The sequence below is a fragment of the Phycodurus eques genome, chromosome 13 (assembly GCF_024500275.1).
Source record: "Phycodurus eques isolate BA_2022a chromosome 13, UOR_Pequ_1.1, whole genome shotgun sequence".
Lineage (NCBI taxonomy): Eukaryota > Metazoa > Chordata > Actinopteri > Syngnathiformes > Syngnathidae > Phycodurus > Phycodurus eques.
Genome location: NC_084537.1, coordinates 25,626,395 through 25,646,063, shown reverse-complemented (window position 1 = coordinate 25,646,063; position 19,669 = coordinate 25,626,395). Strand labels below are relative to the sequence as shown.

Here is a 19,669-nt window from a genome sequence, read left to right as displayed (position 1 = left end):
AGAGAGGGTCTGCAAAGTAGCCCTGATATAAACGGGGTTAGTTGTTGTGAGCAATTTATTTCCAACATGTCCAACAAAAAAAAAAAAAAAAGAGTAGTACAATGTTGGACAAACATAGATGAAAACTGAAAACATGCAAAAAACCAAAAAAAAACATTCCAAAAGTTGAGTAATGATGATTTATTTATTTTTTTTCTCCCCCTGGCAGTCCCTCCACTGTCGGCTCCCCTCAACATCCCCGGCCTGGCGCCTCTGCCCCCTTTGCCCGCCATGCTGCCCTCCCAGCTGACTCCCCTCCTGCCTCAGGGCGGGGCCCCCGTTCTGCCCGCGGGCGACGCCGCAAACGTGACGGAACTGCGGCCTCCCGCGGCGACGACGCCCGCGTCCTCGTAACCTGCGAACGTGTATCGCTGTTAACCATCCGACCAAAACACACGGCCCCTTTTCTCTTTCCTCTCTCGTTGGTCTTTCTCCGTTTGGTTTTCTATTTATTCGGCCGAGAGGGCCGGGCCGCGCCCGGTCCGGGATTCCGGGCGCGAGCCAGGTCAATGCGGAACACGTCTCGGTAAAGCGAGCGTCGCGTTGCCGTGGAGCGGGTCGCGCTGCAGCTTGCCTTCGATAACTCTTCACTTTGCGATTGACTTCTGTGACTTCATTTTTTGATTGTGTTTTCCCCCCCCACCTTTCTGCTGTGTCATTTCTTCTGTTTTAAGTTTGAGAACGTGTTCCAGAATTCACTGAAGTATTCGTTCAATCTCCTTTTTTATTGCCATCATATATGCGCAAACGAGCCTTTCGTAATGGTCAGTCGTGCGGCCTAACACAGAAAACACAACTGTTCTACTAATCTTGGGACGTTCATTGTGCAAGGTGAATTGATATAAAATACTCAATCATTAAGAATCTCTGTGCAGCCTTGCTTCGCTGACTTCACAAGTCGAATATCGTCAAATCGTGTTGGTTCTCGACACGCGCTGAAATATTTCATCCCAAAAATTCCGTCTCAAGACATTTGAGTGTTGGCGTCGTCAAAATGATTTGAAATCTCGAAGTGAGGTGGGAATGAGCCTTTTGAAGTGTATTTCTACAATTGTATGCGGGAGTCACTTTTTGTTTTGAACTACTGAACTCGATGATGAGTTTGAGAAGTCCCAGCACGCTGCAGAAATGCAAAATCTTAGTGAATTTCTTTCTTTGAGGGAAAACATTTGACACTTGGAACTTTTTGTCTCCATTTTCAGCGAGAAAAAAAGACTTGTTTGAAAATCCAAGATCGTCTTTTTCAGAATCTTATCAAGTCCATTCCATTGGCATTTTGTGGAATTGCTTTCACTCGAGACATTTTGTCCCTGAAATAACTTAACAAACGTCTGCCAACTCGAACTTGTTAATGTAACATTTTGTTTCGAACGAGTCTTTCGTCCCGCTGCGCATTTTATCCAAAACGAAGTCACAACTGCCTTCAAAGAAATAACGGTGAAGGTGTTTTCACAAGAATTCACTTAAGAGTTTGAGTTGCTCCAAAGAGGTCGTCATCGATGATGAATACGTTATCATTACCGTGTGATTGTTTTTTTTTTTTTTTTTTAATTAATTGTTATTTTGAAATGAAATGCTTGTTTATTTTTTTCTTTTTTTATGTCCAGCCTAGCTAGCGTCAACCCCGGAAAGTCCGCTCGCATGCGTTCGTTCCACGCGCAGCTGTGATGTGCCTCAGGAGCGACGAGGGTGACTCGATTCAAGAGTTACAAGTTCCGCTGGTTAGCCACAAGATGTCACTGTAAACAAGGAAACTGAAAGGATCTCCGCCGGTATGCCGAGTGCAAGCAATAAAGCCAAACAAATGTTTGACGACGAGTTGCGAGGGCAATGGCCACTTCTCCCTTTGGTGCTTTTTGTCCAGAATTTCACATTCACACATGCACGAGCACGAGCGCCGGCGCTCTTGCAGAACATTGATTTGCCTTTTGTCAGAACTTCGGTCGGCACTTGCGCTACGAGTACTCGGTGCGGCGTTGGAACCCAGAATTAAAAAAAAAAAAAAAAATGGTTTGAAACCCTTCACCTGTTTTGAAACCCTAACCGTGTTTTCAAACCCCAATTTGAAACCCTAACCCAGTTTTGTAACCCCAAACCTATTTTGTCCTAACCATGTTTTAAACCCCAAGTTGAAACCTAACCCTTTTAAAACCTTACTTTGAAATCCTAACCCAATTTTGAAAATCCAACCCTGTTTTGAAACCCTAATTTAAAACACTAACCAGTTTTGAAACCCTACCTTGAAACCTTAGCCCTATTTTGAAACCCTAACCATGTTTTAAAACCCTACTTTGAAACCTGAACCCTGTTTTGAAACCCTACTTTTAAATCCTAACCATGTTTTAAACCCTAAATTGAAAACCTAACTCTTTTTAAAACCTCTTTGAAACCCCAATTCTGTTTTGAAACACTAATTTGAAACCCTCACCCATTTTTGCAACCCTAAACATGTTTTGAAACCCTAATTTTAAACCCTTACCCTGTTTCGAAACCCTACTTTGAAACTCTAACCCTAATTTTAAACCCTTACCATTTTAAAATCCTACTTTGAAACCCTAACCAGGTTTGTAAACCCTAATTTGAAACCCTAACACTATTTAAAACCCTACTTTGAACCCCTAACCTTGTATTGGGACCCTACCCCAGTTTTGAAACCCTAACAATTCTTAAAACCCTACTTTGAAACCCTAATTTGAAACCCTCAGTTTTAAAACCCTAACCATGTTTTTAAACCATAACCGTTTTTAAAACCCTACTTGGAACCCCTAACCGTGTTTTCAAAGCTCACCCGTTTTGAAATCTTAATTTGAAACCCTACCTCTGTTAATTCCACATCCATATTGTGTATCTGTGCAGGTCTCAGGCCGGCCACGCTTTTCGTCCCCTCTGTGGTTTTCGTCATCAAATTGCCGCAGGTCTCATTCCGAACATCAACGGTGACGTGTTGACTTCGTATTTTTCCCTTTTTGTGTCTCGGCGTTATAAACGTCTAGTTTGTTATTTTCAATCGGAGATTTAGCTTTTTGTGCGGCTTCCGTCGTCATTTTTCGCTCAATTCATCTACCAAATCAATAGATAATTCACTCACTCACTCACTCGTTGTTTTTAAATTTGCTCATTTCTGTCCCTTTGCAGAAAATCGGACTGCGTCAGGTTGCTCCGTTCGCTCGTTTTGACGGGAACGACTTGAGACGTTCGAAGGGTGTACGTGATCAGCTGAAATGATGGAAGTTTCTGAGCCAATCAGAATGAATTATTCACTAAGACCATGGTCTCATATTGTGTGCTCTCACACCAACGTAGCTGCACTTCCAAGCACCTTCAAAAACAAAAACACCACCACACAGATCCAATTGTTTGGGTTAGAGATGTCATAACAGTCTTGGAAAGATAAATATTTTTCCATACAACATTTTGCATACTTTTCCAGACATGTAAATTCGTGAAATCCAGTTCCATACTTTCGAAGGAAGCCTGAACGTCACTCGAAATCTCAAACGTTTTGCCAGCTCGTCGCCGACACTCGTGCGAGCCCACGCGGCAACCGAGACGGCGACGGCAATCGTTATTGCATTTGAACGGTCCGGCCGAGCGCCGGTCGAGGTCGCTTCCGAACGGCTGCGCTTGACGTCCGTCTACACGCGTTCAACGTCATGAAACGAGCTTTGCGCTTCACGCCGCCAACCGAACAAGAGGGTCGCGTGTCTGCTTCCTCCCAAAAGGGGGGGAAAGGACACGGATTGCATGAGCGACTTTCACTCTGGGGATGTTTCAGTCAAACTGGTTTTCTGGTTTTGTTAAATAACAAAACTCTCTCTCTCTGGCCTTTGAAGCGTTGAGTCGTCGAAATCAACAACACACGTTGGAGCAACAGGGGTTGAAGCGACGAATCGACACGTCGACGTTGCCTCTCCGCAATGACGGGTGAACTTGAAGCGGATGAATCGCCCGTCGCGTGTTTTGCCTTCAACTACGCGGACGCCACATGATGGCTGAATGCGACAGGCCTGCGCAGAGCAGCGGTGCCTCAAGTGCGTGGAGATATTTGACGGGTAGCACGCTCACTTGCAAAACATGCAAATCTGTCGTCAAACGTACCAAAAATATACTGTCGCGTGGTTGGAGCGTCTCACAGTTCTGAGGACCGGGGTTCGATCCCCGCTCCCGCCTGTGTGGAGTTTGCATGTTCTCCCCGTGCCTGCGTGGCTCTTCTCCGGGCACTCCGCTTTCCTCCCGCATCCCAAAAACATGTATGCTAGGTTATTGAAGACTCTAAATTGCCCGTGCGGGTGGTTGTTTGTTTGTATGTATGTATGTGCCCTGCGACGCGCGTGAGGGGAAGCGGCTCAGAAAATGGATGGATGGAATAGTGTCACGTCTGCTTTGACGATGAAACGAGGACGAGCTTTTGTCATTAACTATTTGTTTCACAGAGAATAATCGGAATAACCTAACGATTTTTTGAGTCATATTTTTTAGATGAGTTTTTTTCTTCATCTTTGTAATGTGTTATATAAAAACAAAACAAAACAAACCGGACGATTTTTGCCAATTCAAAAAAAAGGGGTAATATCGGACAATTTATCGGTCAGGGCCAAGTAACTAGCACTAGTGTTTTGCTCAAGCCTTCATTCCACACCACACTCAAGACCCCTTCACTGCCTCACAACAGTCAGAACGAAACAAACTCGAGCAACAATTCAGTATTGATAAAGCAGTCCCTCATTCTGTACATTTTTTTTAGAAATGTGTTTAATTTACACTACGGATAGTGAGTAGCAACCCTGCAGCGGCGTTACGTAAATTGCTGCTAGACTTCAACAATTTCCGACTGTCTGCGAGGCTGTGAAGGTGTTTGAATGTGTGTCTGATTGCATGAGGGGGTCGCGGGGCTGGGGCGACGGGAGCAAATGTCTTTGGCGGGGAGATTTGGAGGCTGAAGGCAAACAGCTGCACTCCCAGCGAGTTAACAAATGAAAAATATTAACGGCGTCGTCATCACGTGAGAATCGACTCCCCACAAATATCTGAAGACGTTCAACCCCTAAAGAGCAAGAAAAAGGATGTAAAACCGCCAGAATTTCTTGTTTCTGCATAAATTGGTCATAAAATTGAGTCTGTGGTCACAAGAATAAAGTCTGCTTAAACTAATACCACATCAAAGAAATCTTCTCCTTTTTATTGAAAATATTCACAGGACAGAGTAGTGAACCTTTGGATTTAATAAATGGTTGACCCATGACCCTTTGGCAGCAATTGTGCAACATCAAAACCTGTGAAGCATGGTGGAGGCGCCATCATGGTATGGGCGTGCTTTGCTTCCTCGGGGCCTGGACGGCTTGCTAAAAATCAATGGAAAAATGAATTGACAAGTTTCATCCTCAAGATATTGTGCAGAAGAACGGGAGGCCATCTGTCCAAAAGCTGAAGCTCAAAAGAGGATGGGTGCTGAAGCGGTACAAGGATCCAAATCAACAAGAGAATGGCTTCAGGAGAAGAAAATACGGGTTCTGGAGTGGCCCAGTCGAAGTCCTGACCTCAACCCCATTGAGATGCTGTGGCTTGAGCTCAAGAGAGCGATTCACAGCAGACATCCCTGCAGGAATCTTGCGGAACTGTGACAGTTTAGTCAAGAGGAACGGTTCAAAATTCTGATCTGCCACTACAGGAAACGTTTGGGTATGTTGCTCAAGGGTCAAGCACTTATTAAAGCCAAGGATTCACTTAGTTTCCCCCTCTCTGTTCTGTCAATGTTTGTTATGCTGTATAAAAAGATGAAACTATATAATTATTTTTGTAGTATTAGTTTGTTTATTTTTTCTTGTGGTTGAGATGAAAATCCGATTACATTTGATGACCAATTTATGCAGAAATTGAACATTTCCAAAGGACGCAGCTACTTTTTCCTCCGACTGTTTGCTTGCAGTTGCTTTTATGTTCAATCAGAGCATTTCCTCTCCTGCTCCTTAAAACGTCAGACTTGTACGTGACTGCGAAACAATAATCCACACGGTCCAACGATTCAAGTGAATCGAGGCCAAAAGCCATTCGCGCATTACAAAGAGCAACACACCTAGCAGCAACGAGATGAGCTTCCGCGACGTCAGCTACTGGGAGGAAGGGCAAAGCCCCCGCATGGATTTGCCAGCGGCCGGCAGATCCGGTCGGCAGTTCTGTCCCGCTGAGCCCAGGGCGGTGCACGACTTTTCCTAGACAGCCGTGATGGATTCAGACGATGTCCTAATATGTGGACTAAGAACTCTGCTGTTGAAACGCAACAAACCTGCGACAGCGGCAAGATCGCAAACTGGAGGGGAAATGCAAATCAACAACAGATTCTTATTATTATTTTAAATTTTTTTTTTAAATCTGGATTTTTTTTTTTTTTTTTTCCCCCTCCAACAATGAGATGCATCATCCTTTGTGTTCACGGGCACACAAACTTGTCCAAGTCCCTTCCTCGGAGCCGCCGGCCGGTTTTCTGACGTAGCTTCACGCGGCCGGCGACGCGCCGTCTGCGAGCTGTTCAAAAGTCTCACGAGGGCTTCATGACTATCGTGCACCAAAGCCCCGTTGTGTTCCTCTGCCTCGATTGCAGTCGATTTTCCTCTTTCGTAGTTAAAACCGGAGCACGACGGTCCGCGACTTCCCCATCTACTTGCTAAGATTTCCCTTTCATTCGCCTCCTTTGCTAATTGAGCCATTCTGGAAGAGCTGTGGTTAAAAATCCGCAAACGATGATCCATTGCCGTTTAATTCTGCCTGCGAGTGGCCAGACGCTTCCGTCGATCCCAGCGAGAGCCGATCAGTAGGCGGCGAGCGACGAGGCGGCGGCGGCGGCGGGCTGCGGCGAGCCGGACGAGTTGGAGCGTCTCATGTGGGGGAGGAGATACGAGTCGGAGCACAGCTGGTGCACGTCGAAGCGGTCCTCCTTGCGGTACGCCAGGCAGCGCCGGATAAATGCCTGCAAAACATCTTTGATTTAGAGAGACCACGACAACCCCAAACGCCTCCGTGGCTCGTTTTCATATCACTTGATCAATAACGGCAAAGACACGGCCCACTGAATTTCAGTTGGAGAATCAATTCATTTTACATTGATTAAGGATTTGAGTTATTAGCAGTTGTTAGACACCAAAAGGTTAGCATTGTTTCTACAAGTAAGAAAAAAAGATTCTAAAGCAATATTTTTTGATTTTATTTATTTTTTTAAATTTTTTTTTACACTTTCAATGCTTAAATGTCTTTAGCGAAAGAAATGTCATGATTTGGAAGGTGGCAATGACATTTTCGGATCTATCCGATCTCCTATTGCTTCACTGGCCTTTTCCTTGAGAACAAACACAAATGCATCTTAGTGTGCAAAAGAGTTCCTTTTGGGGCTTCTTTTCCAAACGTCACTTAAGCCGTCTTTAGCGTGAACGCCACTGGGGAGACCCCCAAGATTTTGTTGCAATACACCACATGGATCTGTGGTCAGAAAGCAATTTTGCATTCACGCAATGGCAGACAGTAAAAGAAATGCTTTTACTTCTCAGATATGAATGAATACGTGTGAATTTGCGAAAGTGTCGGAACTATTGCTCGTCTTTACCGTTAGTACGATTGTATAAAGACGAGTGGAATGAGTAGTTCGGATGATTTACCACTTGTATCCGCACACATTGAAGGGCAACACAATTCTGTTTATGTCTTTACTGTTATGCAAGAAGTGTATTTCAGTGGGCCGCCACCTTTCGCAGTCTGCCTTTACTATGAATGCCTCACATTTGAAATCAGCAAAAACCTTTTGAAAATAGGACTAACCGTGGCTGTTTTAGCACGGGAAACATTTACCCATAGAAAACCCAAGGCGGCATCAAAAAAGTGTCTTTACCGTGATTGATCAAATTATACGAAAATACCCCATATTTCACTGAATTTTGTACATGCGTCCGCGTAATATACAGTCTCCTCCAAAGGTATTAATTGGCACAGCAGCGTCCATTTCTTTCTTTTTGTTGTATACTGAAGATATTTGGGTTTCAGATCAAAAGATGAATATGAGACAAAAGTTCAGAATTGCAGCTTTTATTTCATAGAATTTACGTCTAGATGTGTTCAACAACTCAGGGCAGAGCACCTTTTGTTTGAAGCCACCTACTTTTCACGTGAGCAAACGTTTTGGAATAAGTGACTGACGGGTGTTTCTAGGCGCTCAGGTGTTGCCTTTTCGATTGATTGCTTAAACATTAGATTGTGCTTGTTTTGGGCTTTGGGTTTCACCTGTGAAAACTGCATTTGCTGTTCAGCAAACATGAAGCCCAGAGCTGTCAATGGGAGAAAAGCAAACCATTTTGAAGCTGAGAGAAGAGGGAAAAATCGATCGGAGCTATCGCACAAACATTGGGCACAGCCAATACAACAATTTGGAATGCTTTGAAAAAGAAAGACACTACCGGCGTACTGAGCAAAAGACATTGAACAGGTCCGCCAAGGGTATCGACAGCAGTTGATGACAGAAACATTGCGAGAGCCGTGCAGAAACACCCAAAGACAACAGTCTGTGACATCACTGCCAACCACCACAGGGCAGGGGTGAAGGTATCACACTCCATTGTTTGAAGAAGACTTCGAGAGAAGAAATATACAGGCTGTACCACAAGATGCAAACCACTCATCAGCAAAAAGAATCGGAAGGCCAGATTGGATTTTGCAAAGAAGTACAGAGATGAGCCACAAAAGTTTTGGAACAAAACTTTATGGACTGATGAGACCAAGATTAACCTCTACCAAAGTGATGGAAAGGCCAAAGTATGGCGAAAGAAAAGATCTGCTTCTGATCCAAAACACACAAGCTCATCTGTGAAGCACGGTGGAGGTCATGTCACGCCCTGGGCTTGCATGGCTACTTCTGGAACGGGCTCGCTCGTCTTTATTGATGATGCAACTCATGATGGTAGCAGCGGAATGAATTCTGAAGTCCACAAAACCATTTTGTCTGGCAATTTACAGAAAAATCCATCCCAACTAATCGGGAGGAGCTTCATCATGCAACAAGACGATGACCCAAAAAATACTGGACCTTAACCCAATCGAGCATGCATTTTACCTCCTGAAGAGGAGACTGGAGGGAGAAATCACCAGAAACAAACAAGAACTGAAAGAGGCTGCAGTAAAGGCCTGGAAAAGCATTTCAAATGAAGACTGCAACAGGCTGGTGAAGTCATTGGGTCGCAACCTTGATGCAGTTACTGCAAGTACCAGAAAATGAAAGCTGCAATGATGAATTTCTTTCTCTCATCTTCATCTTTACATCTGAAACCTAAAAGTCTTCATTATACAACAAAAACAAAAGGAATGGACCTTCCTGTTCCTTTTGTTTTTTGTTGGGGACTTTAGATCTCAGACTGTGTTCCAGATGAAGTCTCCCCATAGTACGATATGGTGCACATTTACACCACTGCAAACTATAACCATAATAATAATAAATATACTTTTTTTTTTTAGATCAATCAAAATGGAGATAAAAAGCAGATTTATGATCGAGCTCTTTTATTGGACGCATGTAACGTCGTAGCCAGCGAGTGTAGCGTGCACATGTGCCAACCTTGGCCTCCGTGCTGGCCTGTGGTTTTGCGGGGAACTGGACCTCCGTGGCTTTGAGGATGGTGTTTTCCTGCAGGATGTCCTGCTGAGACTGGTTGTGACCAAACGGCTGGTAAAACAGACAAAACAGGTATATAACAGGTCTGCAGAACATTCAGTGCCAATTATTAAGCCAAGAGGACGCAATGCAACATTTGGGAGTCCGGCCCGTTAAGATCTGACCGCGTCTGTTTTTTTCTAATGTTTCAACATTTGGTTTGTGTTTATTGTGTTCATTTATCAATTAGGGTAAAAGCAAAAATGTCTTCGACATAGAGTCATGCTATAAAATTAATTGGGTTTAAATCAGCCATAGAGGACATTTTTTTCTAAAGAGCCTCTGGACTTTTAAAATATATTTTTTAAAATTTAAATCAACCTTTTTTTTTTTTTTTTTTTTTAAAAGACTACAACCTACTAAGATGGTGTGTAACTACTAAGCAGGCTTTGGGTCAACAGACATGACAGCGAAAACGTATTTGCCCCTCTCTCAAATGTTTCTCTCTTTTGTATAGTTTCCCCAAGTGAATTTTTATGATTGTCCAACAAATGTAAATATTAGAAAGCAATAACACAAATAAACATAAAAGTCAGTTTTTAATTTTGGGCAACTTTTTGCCTGGCTCTGTGTGAAAAGGTAATGCCCCCTCCCCAACCCCCCCTTGTTAAATCCACAATTAATTGTGGCTAATCATATTTTTTTACTGTTATTTTCACTGATGACCTCCAGACCTGCTCAATCAACAAATCACTTCACTATCAAAAAAAAAAATCTCAAAAACAGGCAACAAAATGCCACCATCCAAAGAAATTCAAGAACAGACGAGAAATTAAGTCATCAGCCTGGGAAGAGTTACAAAGCCATTTCTAAAGCTTTAGGACTCTAGTAAACCACAGTGGGAGCCATTATCCACAAATTCCAACTCGCTGTTTGTATTGACATTAATGAATGACTTCCAAATCAGAATCGAACGGTTATTCCTTCTACTATTCAAAAACAGAGATGTCATAGTCCAATAAATGAAAAATAAAATGTAAAAACCACCTATAAATGTGACTAATATTAAGGTTTGCATCCATAAAATATCACAAAAACTATGAAAGTTTTTCTCTCTCCAAAAGCGTTTGAGTCGTTCGGCTTTTCACCGCAAGATGGCAATGCCGATCATCCGGTGGCTTTGTTTCTGTGTATGTATGTCTGTGTGTGTGTGTAGCACACTGCATGCATATTTGCATTTCATTTTGCACGGAGCAAAGACAAAAGCCCTCTTTATACGCCCGCATTGCATCACGTGACCGACAAATTGCCCCCCCGCAGCACGTCTGCGAAGCTTGCCGCGCACCCGACAAAAATAGTTGCTGTGCATCTCTCGTGATTGGTCCGTTTTAGTCACATGCTGTGACGACGTACCAGCGTGCCCATTGGTTCTACATACCATCTACGTCGCCGCCTTCTCGATCAATTCTGCAGCATAATTAAACGTATCATCTGATCATCTCGGTCCATTTGTTGTTGCTTTGTTCCTTGTTACTGAAAGGAAAGTAAAAACGGCTACCGGAAATGGCAACAAAAATAATGCAGAGGAAACTCCACCCTGTGGCGTCCAATAGCAGCCGTAGCGACACCCCCGACTTGGAGGAGAACTTAATACGTAACAGTACAGTGAATATGACAACCCAAAACATGGGGCGATGCTTTCCCCACAAATCCCACAACGTTTGCTTTGAGGCAGAAGCAGACGCCATAAACGAGCGCACAACAGATTCGACGGGTCCCCGCTACCGACACGCACAAACTATGCGCAGTAAGTCAAACCGGGGTCGCCCGTAGACACGACGACCGGGCAAACATCCTGGCACATTTTGGATTTTTTGGGGTGAAGGCGGCGTGGCAACAGTTGCACCTCGTGAGAATTGAGGTGCAAAGAGTCGTCTGATCATTCGGATTTGGAGTTTGTTTTTTGCCCTGCGGACTCCAATGCCAATTTGAGTCACCACCCATTCGTGTGTCGTTTTGATGATCTTAAACATTATCGTGGGGGAAACTATGCCAAAAATTAAGAATTTGAGAAAGGGCAAATACTTTTTCACGGCACTGTAAATGAGCCCTTCAAACATTTTTTACCCCCCCCCAGTTGGTTATCACTGTTCCATCCATGGATGTGTTCATTTTCTTTACCTTGCGCCCATAGAGGCACTGGAAGAAGATGACTCCCACAGACCACACGTCCACCTTGTTTGAAATTTTGGGCGGCTCCTTCCCCACCACAAAACACTCTGGAGGGAGATACCTGGAAAAACACACCCACATTATTGTTACAGAGTCCAAAGCCCTGATGGGACTGAGCCTGTACTGCAGTACTGGATTGTGTGACTTTTACCAGTAAGTACCGGCTCCCTGGGATGTGAGGTCCATCCCGTCCACGCCGTAATTATCATCATCCATGATCTTGGACAGGCCGAAGTCTGTGATTTTGATTTCTCCGCATGCAGTTCCGTCCACTAATAATATGTTACCTGCAGCATTTGGTAAAATTTACAGGATAGATCGTGGTTGAGAAGAAAACAAACTCATCAACAGGACCCCCAAATCCACCCCAACAGTACAGAAGTAATATATCAATTGCATCTGCAACAAACTCATGCATGCGTGCATGTTTTCAAACCAAATGATTTCAGGTTTTTGGTCATGAAGCTTGCCTGAAATGGGACATACTATGGAAATTTCACTTTTTTTAATTGTTTGTATGCAAAAGGTCGCTCCCCATCAAGTGTGACATCACACAACCAAGTCAAACCAATTTGCAAAACTGCATCTGTGGTGTGGTGAGCAGTGGCTCATTTCCATGAGCTCCGGCAAAACAGGCTGAGTTCTGGGAGGCCGAAAAACTAACAAAACATAACAAATATCCTGTGTAAAGTGTCGAATTGGAATTGTGTAATTCTTGCTCCTGGATAAAAGTATGTCATTGACACCTGGGAACTGTTCAACTGTTAAAGTCTACTTATTGGCATGTTCCAAATTCAACTGACCAGGTTTGAGGTCATAGTGAATGATGGGAGGCTTAATCTCATTGAGGTAGCGCAGGGCGCTGACAATCTGCATGACGATGGAGCGGGCCTCCTTCTCCGACATCAGCTTGTTCTGCTTCAGGTAGAAGTCCAGGTCGTTGCCTTCGCAGAACTCCAGAACCGTACAGAAGCTGATGGGGGGCCGAGGGAGGAAAAGACAAAACCACGAGTCAATTCTAGTCGGACAGGGTCGAGAGAAAGCGATGTCAGTTGTCGGCGAGGAATAAAACCAGATGAGAATAAGCAAAGAGGGCAAGCGATCTGCCATAGAAGTAGCACGCGGGACTCTGGCATTGAGGTTTCACGTCTTCCCTACAACTTGTATTATTCGTTTCTGTGACTGCTGTCACTATTTCCTCCCTCCGAGAGTGATAACACAAAAGAAAACGTTGGCTCTCTGCCTGTGTGGCCGAAGACGCACATAACAGCTCAGGACTCACTCGGACTTTTACAAAAGGTCGGAGTCCTTTGCATTCGAACTGTCCTCTTTAAATCTGCAATGACTAAACGCTTTACAAATCACAATAAAGTCCATGTGGCATGACAAACAAGCGCGGGGTGGGGTGGAGCCAGCCGGAGGTCAGAGGTGACTCACGTGTCGGTATCCAGGGAGAAATAGTCATACAGTTTGACTATTCTGGGATGGTCCAGCTGTTTGTGTATCCGGTACTCTCTGCACGCATGCCTGGAAGGCAACGAACGACAAACAGCATTTGGTTTTGAGCACGAGCGCGTCCGATCCCAAAGTAGTCCGAGCCTACTTGTGGTAGTTCTCCTTCTTCTCCTCCCTCCAGTTCTTGTTGAGCTGGTGGATTTTCACAGCTGCGTAGCGCTGCTCAAACAAGTCAAAAGCCTGTCGGGCGAAGAAGACCAACACGTATTTGTATCGCGACGTGTGCAACGCAAAGGAAGACACGCGCGGTGCGCCGCCGTTAAGACTTCACCTTGTAGACTTCGCTGAAGCCGCCCCTGCCCAGCAAGTGCAGCACCAAGTAGCGTTCGTTCAGAGTGGGATGCTCTTTGAACCTGCGGGAGGTGGCGGCCGCACTCTCTCAGACAACTTGCGTTTTGACCTACGTCGCGATGCAAATTTCTTTCGGCGTGCCGAACGGAGGAGTTTGGACTTACGCTGAGCTGTCCTCGTTGTTGATCCTCTTCAGCTCTCTGATGTGAAGGTTCCTCACACGCTCCAAGCGCTCCAGCTCCGCTTGGATCTCGGCTTCTTCCTGTACGCAACGCAACACGAGTTCCAACTGTTTGGAGCTTTCTGGCCCTCATAACTGAACTTTTGGGAAACTGCGTCGTGCGCACAAGGGGAAAACTGCGGAATTTGGCTTGAGTCATTTGAAATGTGCGCCATCACGTACGTATTAAGCGTTATTTAAGAAAACACGTTGACGGTTGAAGGAATAAAAATCGGCGGGTTTGTTTGAATGTCATCGGTTTCTTATGTTGTATGTGTGAAGAAGAAAAAGGAAAAGAATCAGCTGATTTTGTCTATTTGCATCTGGCGATTCAATCGGACGGGCTCGACTTCAATATTCAACTATTGGCCGGGTCATGTTTTTTTGCTACTGACCTTCTTCAGATGGCCAAGGCGAAGCTTAAATATCTCTTCCTGCTCGTGGTACTCGGCAAGGGTCAATCTAACCAGAAATATTGACAATTTTGACAAAGTAAGCTCGGTAAGATGAATGTCGATGACAACTCTCCCGGCGGTCAAACTCACAGCTGGGGCAGCGACGGCTTGAGGAAGGGGTCGGAATCGTTGCCGTTGACCACCTTGGTCTTTCTCTGCTTGGGCTCAGAGGCGGAGGCCACGGAGAGGGAGGGGGACGCCGGGTTCGGAGGCTTCCTCTTGGCGAGCAGCTTTCGCTGTCGCTCGATATCCTCTCTCTGCTGGTTGATGCCTTCTTGTTGCCTGCATACAGCCACGCGCTCATTATGCGCTGCTGCTGCAGGCATCGACCCAAGATAAAGGCTGCGTTTACGGCTTCTTACTTGATCAAGTTTTGGAACGCGTATCCGTCGGTCCACTGCTCTGTGTAGGACGCTCCGTGTCTGACGGTGGTGAAGTGGCCGAGACGGAGGCGGTCCTGCATGCTCTTCTCGCGGCACGACTGCTTCTCCTGGGTGCTCTGTCCAAAATGATGAGCTTGACAGCAACTTACATTGCGTTTAAGTACATAATTCTATGTCTCGCTTTGGCTAAATTAAGAAAGATTTAGTTGTCAAAACAATCAAGACATAATTACGGCGTTTCAATATTTTAAAAGCCGAGTCAAGAGCTCGACGCGGCTCAAGGTAGGACGTTACAAACCTTCTCGATGAGAAGCTTCTTGCTCATCGTGATACACTTGTTGAGCCTCTCCTTGTATTTCTCCAGCAGTTTTTGTTGTTCATCGATCTGCCTCCGCAAGTCACAGTTGGCCTATTAGGGATGAAAGGATAGTGAAAAGAACAATGATTACACAAAGACATCCTATGGACTAAAGTCAAGTGTGGAGCCATGTGGCAATGTCTCGAGAAGACCTTCGAGTGTGTCCGTGGGAACATTTGTCTCTTGGACTTCAGAAAGGGCCTCACTCACAATCCAGTTCTAGTTCTTCCCAAAGGTCTCTAAAGCCTGGCTCCTTCACACCGAGTCTTTATGGACCTCACTTGCATTCTCTACTTCACTTCCCACCAAGTTTGACCATTCCAAAATGTCTTGCTGCGCTTTTGTCCACGTAACGCGTGTCTGTCGGTAAGGCAGAGGGCGTGGACGTTCAACCCACCCTGAGAAGGTCATCTATTCGGCCCTCTTTCTTCTCCAGGTCAAGACTCTTGTTGCTCTCAAGAGCAACAATTTTCAGTCCTGTTAACTCCGTCTAAGATTGGAGAAAAAAAGGACCGTTTGGTTTCGGGACTACGCACATAGTACACAGGAGATGCAAAGCTTAGAGAAGAAAGGTGCCCGTGTGTGAGAGGACCACGTTTCAGAATACCTGGACAAATTTATTGGATCTGAGATTGTGTTCCCCAAAACATAAACTGGTGGGGGAGGAGCTGTTCTGGCGGATCTGCAAAGACGGCGCTGTTGTTATGAAACTGTGTGATGACATACGCTCTCAACTTGTGTATATTATATGTGCTCGCACTTACAATTGAGCCAGGCGCCGAGTGGCGAGCTGATGGCAGGCCTCGAACTGGACTGGAGCCATTTCCACCCTGGAACTTTGCAGAGACAAGACAATCATCCATTCTGACTCACATTCGAAACGACAAGCATCTCATTTTACAGTGACAACAGATCAAGAAATTCTCACGTCGAAGTAGTCGCTGATCTTGGGTCCGCGTGTAGCAGACTTCCCTGCATGAGGAATCAGAAAAAACACATTGCCAGTGGCATAAAAGGGCTTCAAAATCCACCGGCTTGTGCAGGTTCCCTCACCCTGACTGCTCTCCGAATAGGCGTCAGCCTTCCTTTTCCTCCCCCTGGATGATTCGGAGTGCTTCTTCTCCGGGGTCTGTAAGTCGACACACGCAGAGGACGAGAGAAAATGCTTAGGGGTCCCCTGAGGTTTACCTAACAAAAGCTCCTGTGGCGGCTTGCGACAGGAAGAGAGACTACAGGCTGAGCAGGCGAGGGAGCTCCCTCTTTCGACATCAGACAAGAGAAAGAAAGAACAAAAGAAATGCGCAGGTAGCGGGAGAGGCGGAGGCAGACAAACAAGTGGCTCGAGCACAAAAAAAACCCCGAAAAATCAGACCCACTGATTTTTGTACTTCTGTGGTTGATGACCTCAGGCAAGACAGAGATGTTGTTCTTTTTTCATTTCACCGTACATTGTGGGTCCATTTGTTGGTTAGATAATGTGTGACGACAGTCCAAGGAAGTCCTTTTTAATTGTGTGCACGATGACACATTGATGAAGTGAAATCAATATTTACCGTCAAATGTGCACATCGCAAAGTGCAACTATTTGCATTGTATAGGCTGGCTCAGAAGCTTTGGAAGTCAATTTCGTCTGAATTTGATTCAGATGGAAAACGCGGACGCGATGACATTTTTTGTCTAACCTCTGTCAAAGCGGGTCGTCGTTTGCTTGTTGCGCTGATCGAGGATCCTAAAAGCAAGGTACAGAGCAGACAGAACCAAGGGAACGAAACGGGGGAAAAAATGACTTGGTACAAGGGTCCTCACTGAACCGTGGAGGAACTCCTCTCTTGCGGCGTAACCGGAATTTGAAGTCTATGACTAAATGTATGCTATGCAGAATTACAGTACAGTAAATATTGATGAGAAAAAACACTTTTATCCCATAAATTTAAAACGGCTAAATGAAAAACAGTAAATAAGTGCACGCGCCTTCTCGTGTCGCACCGCCGTTTGTCACCTCAAATCCGCGGATGTCGGGACGCTTGAAAAACTGGGGATCTACTTCCCAAGTAGACTGAAAAGTCACAAATGTTTCCGCCTTGGTGGAGGTGCGCACTTGCAGCGTGCTCGTTACGTGCAACTCATTCGTGTGACAAACATGACGGTGACAGCGGAATAGACAAAGCACGTCAGCTACCTCAGACTCCTTGTCGCTGGATGAGCCAAGACTTCCGTAGCTGTGGTTGGAAGACTCGTTGGCGAGACCCTGCGCACAAGCGCAAAGGAGCAGTCAGGAAAAGAAGTGACCACGCGGTGGGTGAACAAACACAAAACAAAGATCGTCCTCGACATGTCTGATGGCAAAGTAACTGCTCACTTACGAGGTGTGCCACGCGGCCTTTCACCAGCACGTAGACACGAGCGCGCACCTGAAATCCACCCTCTCATAGTGGAAACTTGGGACTGATTTTACTTGTCTTTTCAAGCAAAAGCATCAGAAATCGCTTTATTCGCCATTGTCCGCGAAAGGTACAATCGCAACTAGGAATTTTTCTCATCCCCACTTGGAAGGTAAAGATAGCTCGTAGTTGTAGGCTGGGTAGAACTGGCGTCGGGATAACGCTGGTGGAGCCGCGCGACTTCTACGCTCTCGACAAGTTCCCGCTCGCAAACTCCCACACTTCAACGATTTGACAATGAATTTGTTTCTTTAACAGTCTTCGGGTTAAAATGGAAACAGGCTGCAGAAAAGGGCCGCGCAGCCGGCTCGGGCCTCGTCGTCGTCCCCGCGTCTACTTGCTCGGCGTGGGGCGGCGTGCCGTTACCTTGGCACCGCCGCTGGCGCTCCCCGTGCTGCCTCCCGTGCTGCCGCTGACGGCTCCTGTGAACCTGGCCTCCAGAAGCTCCTGCCTCCGGGGGTCCAAGCTGTGCAGCTCCTCCATGGGGCCTGGCGCAAGGGCGACAGCGCAGTAAGGTCACACGTGCAAAAACAAAACAACACTCCAAAGGACGAACAGAAGGCGTTAGAGGAGACAAAGGAACGGAGAGACGGCGTATCGGGCAGGCGAACAGAGGAAGAAATAACGACGTTAGGCGGGCTCGTTAAAAGACGCGCCGTCATGCGATGATGACCGATGACATCGGGACGCGCCGTCGCAACAGGAGACGGCAGGACCGGGCTAATTTTACAAATACAAATCTCCTCATTTACGTCACTGACCTAGTATGACACATGGTAGTCACTAAAAAGCGGTTGGGATTGAGTCGCAATCCAGTGGCATCCCCTCGGCCAAACGGTCCCGAGCGCCTTCCGTGAACATATCCTCCATTTGTAAAGCCGCGCGGCAGGAAAGAAGCTGATCTGTAACATTTCTTTCCAGGGAGAGCACGTCTGCGCCTACTGATGCCGCAGGCGTTGGCATGATTATCTGGCTGCCTCTACGTCGCTCTTGGCACAGGGGGCAAACCCTCAAAGGGATCACGGACTTGAGCAAAGCGTCGAGCAGCAAACCACACCAGCACACAACAGGGCCTCTTCGAGGTTATTTCAGGACAAACCATTGTGTGTTTGTGATTGGGTTTGGGCTACTTGACAGTGACTCGACATTATATTGTACAAATGCACTGTCCCGGTCTATCAAATATAAATCAGTACCGTGTCACTTCTGGGGGGGGGGGGGACGACGACAACAACAACAACAACAAACGAATCCTTAAAACGTAAGGTCAACACTACACAGTAAATACAACAGACAGGCGTGATTGTTTGAAACAATTTCGCGTTGCAGCGCACTCGCCGAGTTGCTTTTGGAATTGAACTCCAGCTGGAACAACTGACACGTCCAAACGTCAAGACGGAAAGGGACGCACAGCACAGCGCAGCGCAGCGCAACACAACACAACACAACACAACACAGCACAGCGCTGCCTTTGTTTGTCTGGGCGGACACGAAGGAGAGTGACAGCTGACGTTTGTTTGGCTTCTCAACATCAGTCAACTTGACATGCCTTTCCACTCCGACCAATGTTCGCATACAACGCACGGCGCACATTTGGCGGAGGAAGACGGCGAGCCGTCCGCCTGCCGCGCCTGTCGAGCTCCGTGGGAGAAGAAGGGTTACCTTCGTTGAGCTTGGCGGTCGCCGTCAAATGTTGCGAAATCGTCGGCGACCAAGATGGCGTCGCCTCCAAACTTCCGCTGCTACTTTGGACACTCATCGAGCCGCCTGGCGCACGCCGCCGCCGCCGCCGTCGTCGTCGTCGTCAATCCGGGACACGCCGAGCTGCCTTCCATCGGTTCGCACCTGCCCGACGAGGCGACCTGAGCTCTTTTCGCTAGACCACGTCGCCGACGCTGCAGTCGAACGGGAGCAGCGGCTGCCTCGGAGGCTCGACGCCGGAGCGGATCCAGCGGAATAACCTTCGCATGGTGACCGCAGCGAGCGAGCGAGCGAGCGAGCGAACAAGTGAACGCCCGTCAGGCAGGCGAGCGGGCGGGCGGCATCCACTTCTCGAACGGGGCTTTGATTCCAGCAGCAGCGAGGCGGCTACTCTCGCGAGACCAGCGCG

General features: G+C 46.5%; 2 protein-coding genes across 3 annotated transcripts in view; one reads left to right on the top strand and one right to left on the bottom strand.

Moving 5' to 3' along the window:
• Positions 1-1,902, top strand: part of LOC133412057 (Golgi reassembly-stacking protein 2-like) — an 11,764-nt gene extending 9,862 nt beyond the window's left edge. Inside the window, exon 10 of the mRNA XM_061695081.1 lies at positions 209-1,902. Coding sequence (XP_061551065.1) covers positions 209-393 — 185 coding nt within the window. The 3' untranslated portion in view covers positions 394-1,902. The remainder of the gene's footprint in view (positions 1-208) is intronic.
• LOC133412056 (serine/threonine-protein kinase tousled-like 1-B) lies at positions 269-19,669 on the bottom strand. 2 transcript variants are annotated; one of them, XM_061695079.1, is made up of 21 exons: positions 19,222-19,669; positions 17,926-18,047; positions 17,298-17,366; positions 16,172-16,247; positions 16,047-16,090; positions 15,883-15,954; positions 15,726-15,800; positions 15,516-15,608; positions 15,059-15,169; positions 14,740-14,876; positions 14,468-14,659; positions 14,318-14,384; positions 13,867-13,964; positions 13,683-13,764; positions 13,500-13,591; positions 13,334-13,423; positions 12,700-12,869; positions 12,048-12,183; positions 11,846-11,957; positions 9,629-9,736; positions 269-7,003 (listed from the first exon to the last, which is right to left on the bottom strand). In XM_061695079.1, the coding sequence occupies exons 1-21, from the start codon at positions 19,316-19,318 to the stop codon at positions 6,845-6,847; spliced, it is 2,202 nt and encodes a 733-aa protein (XP_061551063.1). In that variant the 5' UTR covers positions 19,319-19,669; the 3' UTR covers positions 269-6,844. The 2 variants fall into 2 exon arrangements, with proteins under 2 accessions (XP_061551063.1, XP_061551064.1); XM_061695080.1 differs by having other exon boundaries at positions 15,883-15,948.

Excerpts from the sequence above, each read along its gene's own strand:
- LOC133412056 (XM_061695079.1), bottom strand. The coding sequence starts at position 19,318 with ATGAGTGTCCAAAGTAGCAGCGGAAGTTTGGAGGCGACGCCATCTTGG. Across the intron at positions 14,660-14,739 it reads GCGTTCCAAAACTTGATCAA|GCAACAAGAAGGCATCAACC; the intron begins GTAAGAAGCCGT and ends GGCTGTATGCAG. Across the intron at positions 13,424-13,499 it reads AAGAAGGAGAACTACCACAA|GCATGCGTGCAGAGAGTACC; the intron begins GTAGGCTCGGAC and ends GTTGCCTTCCAG.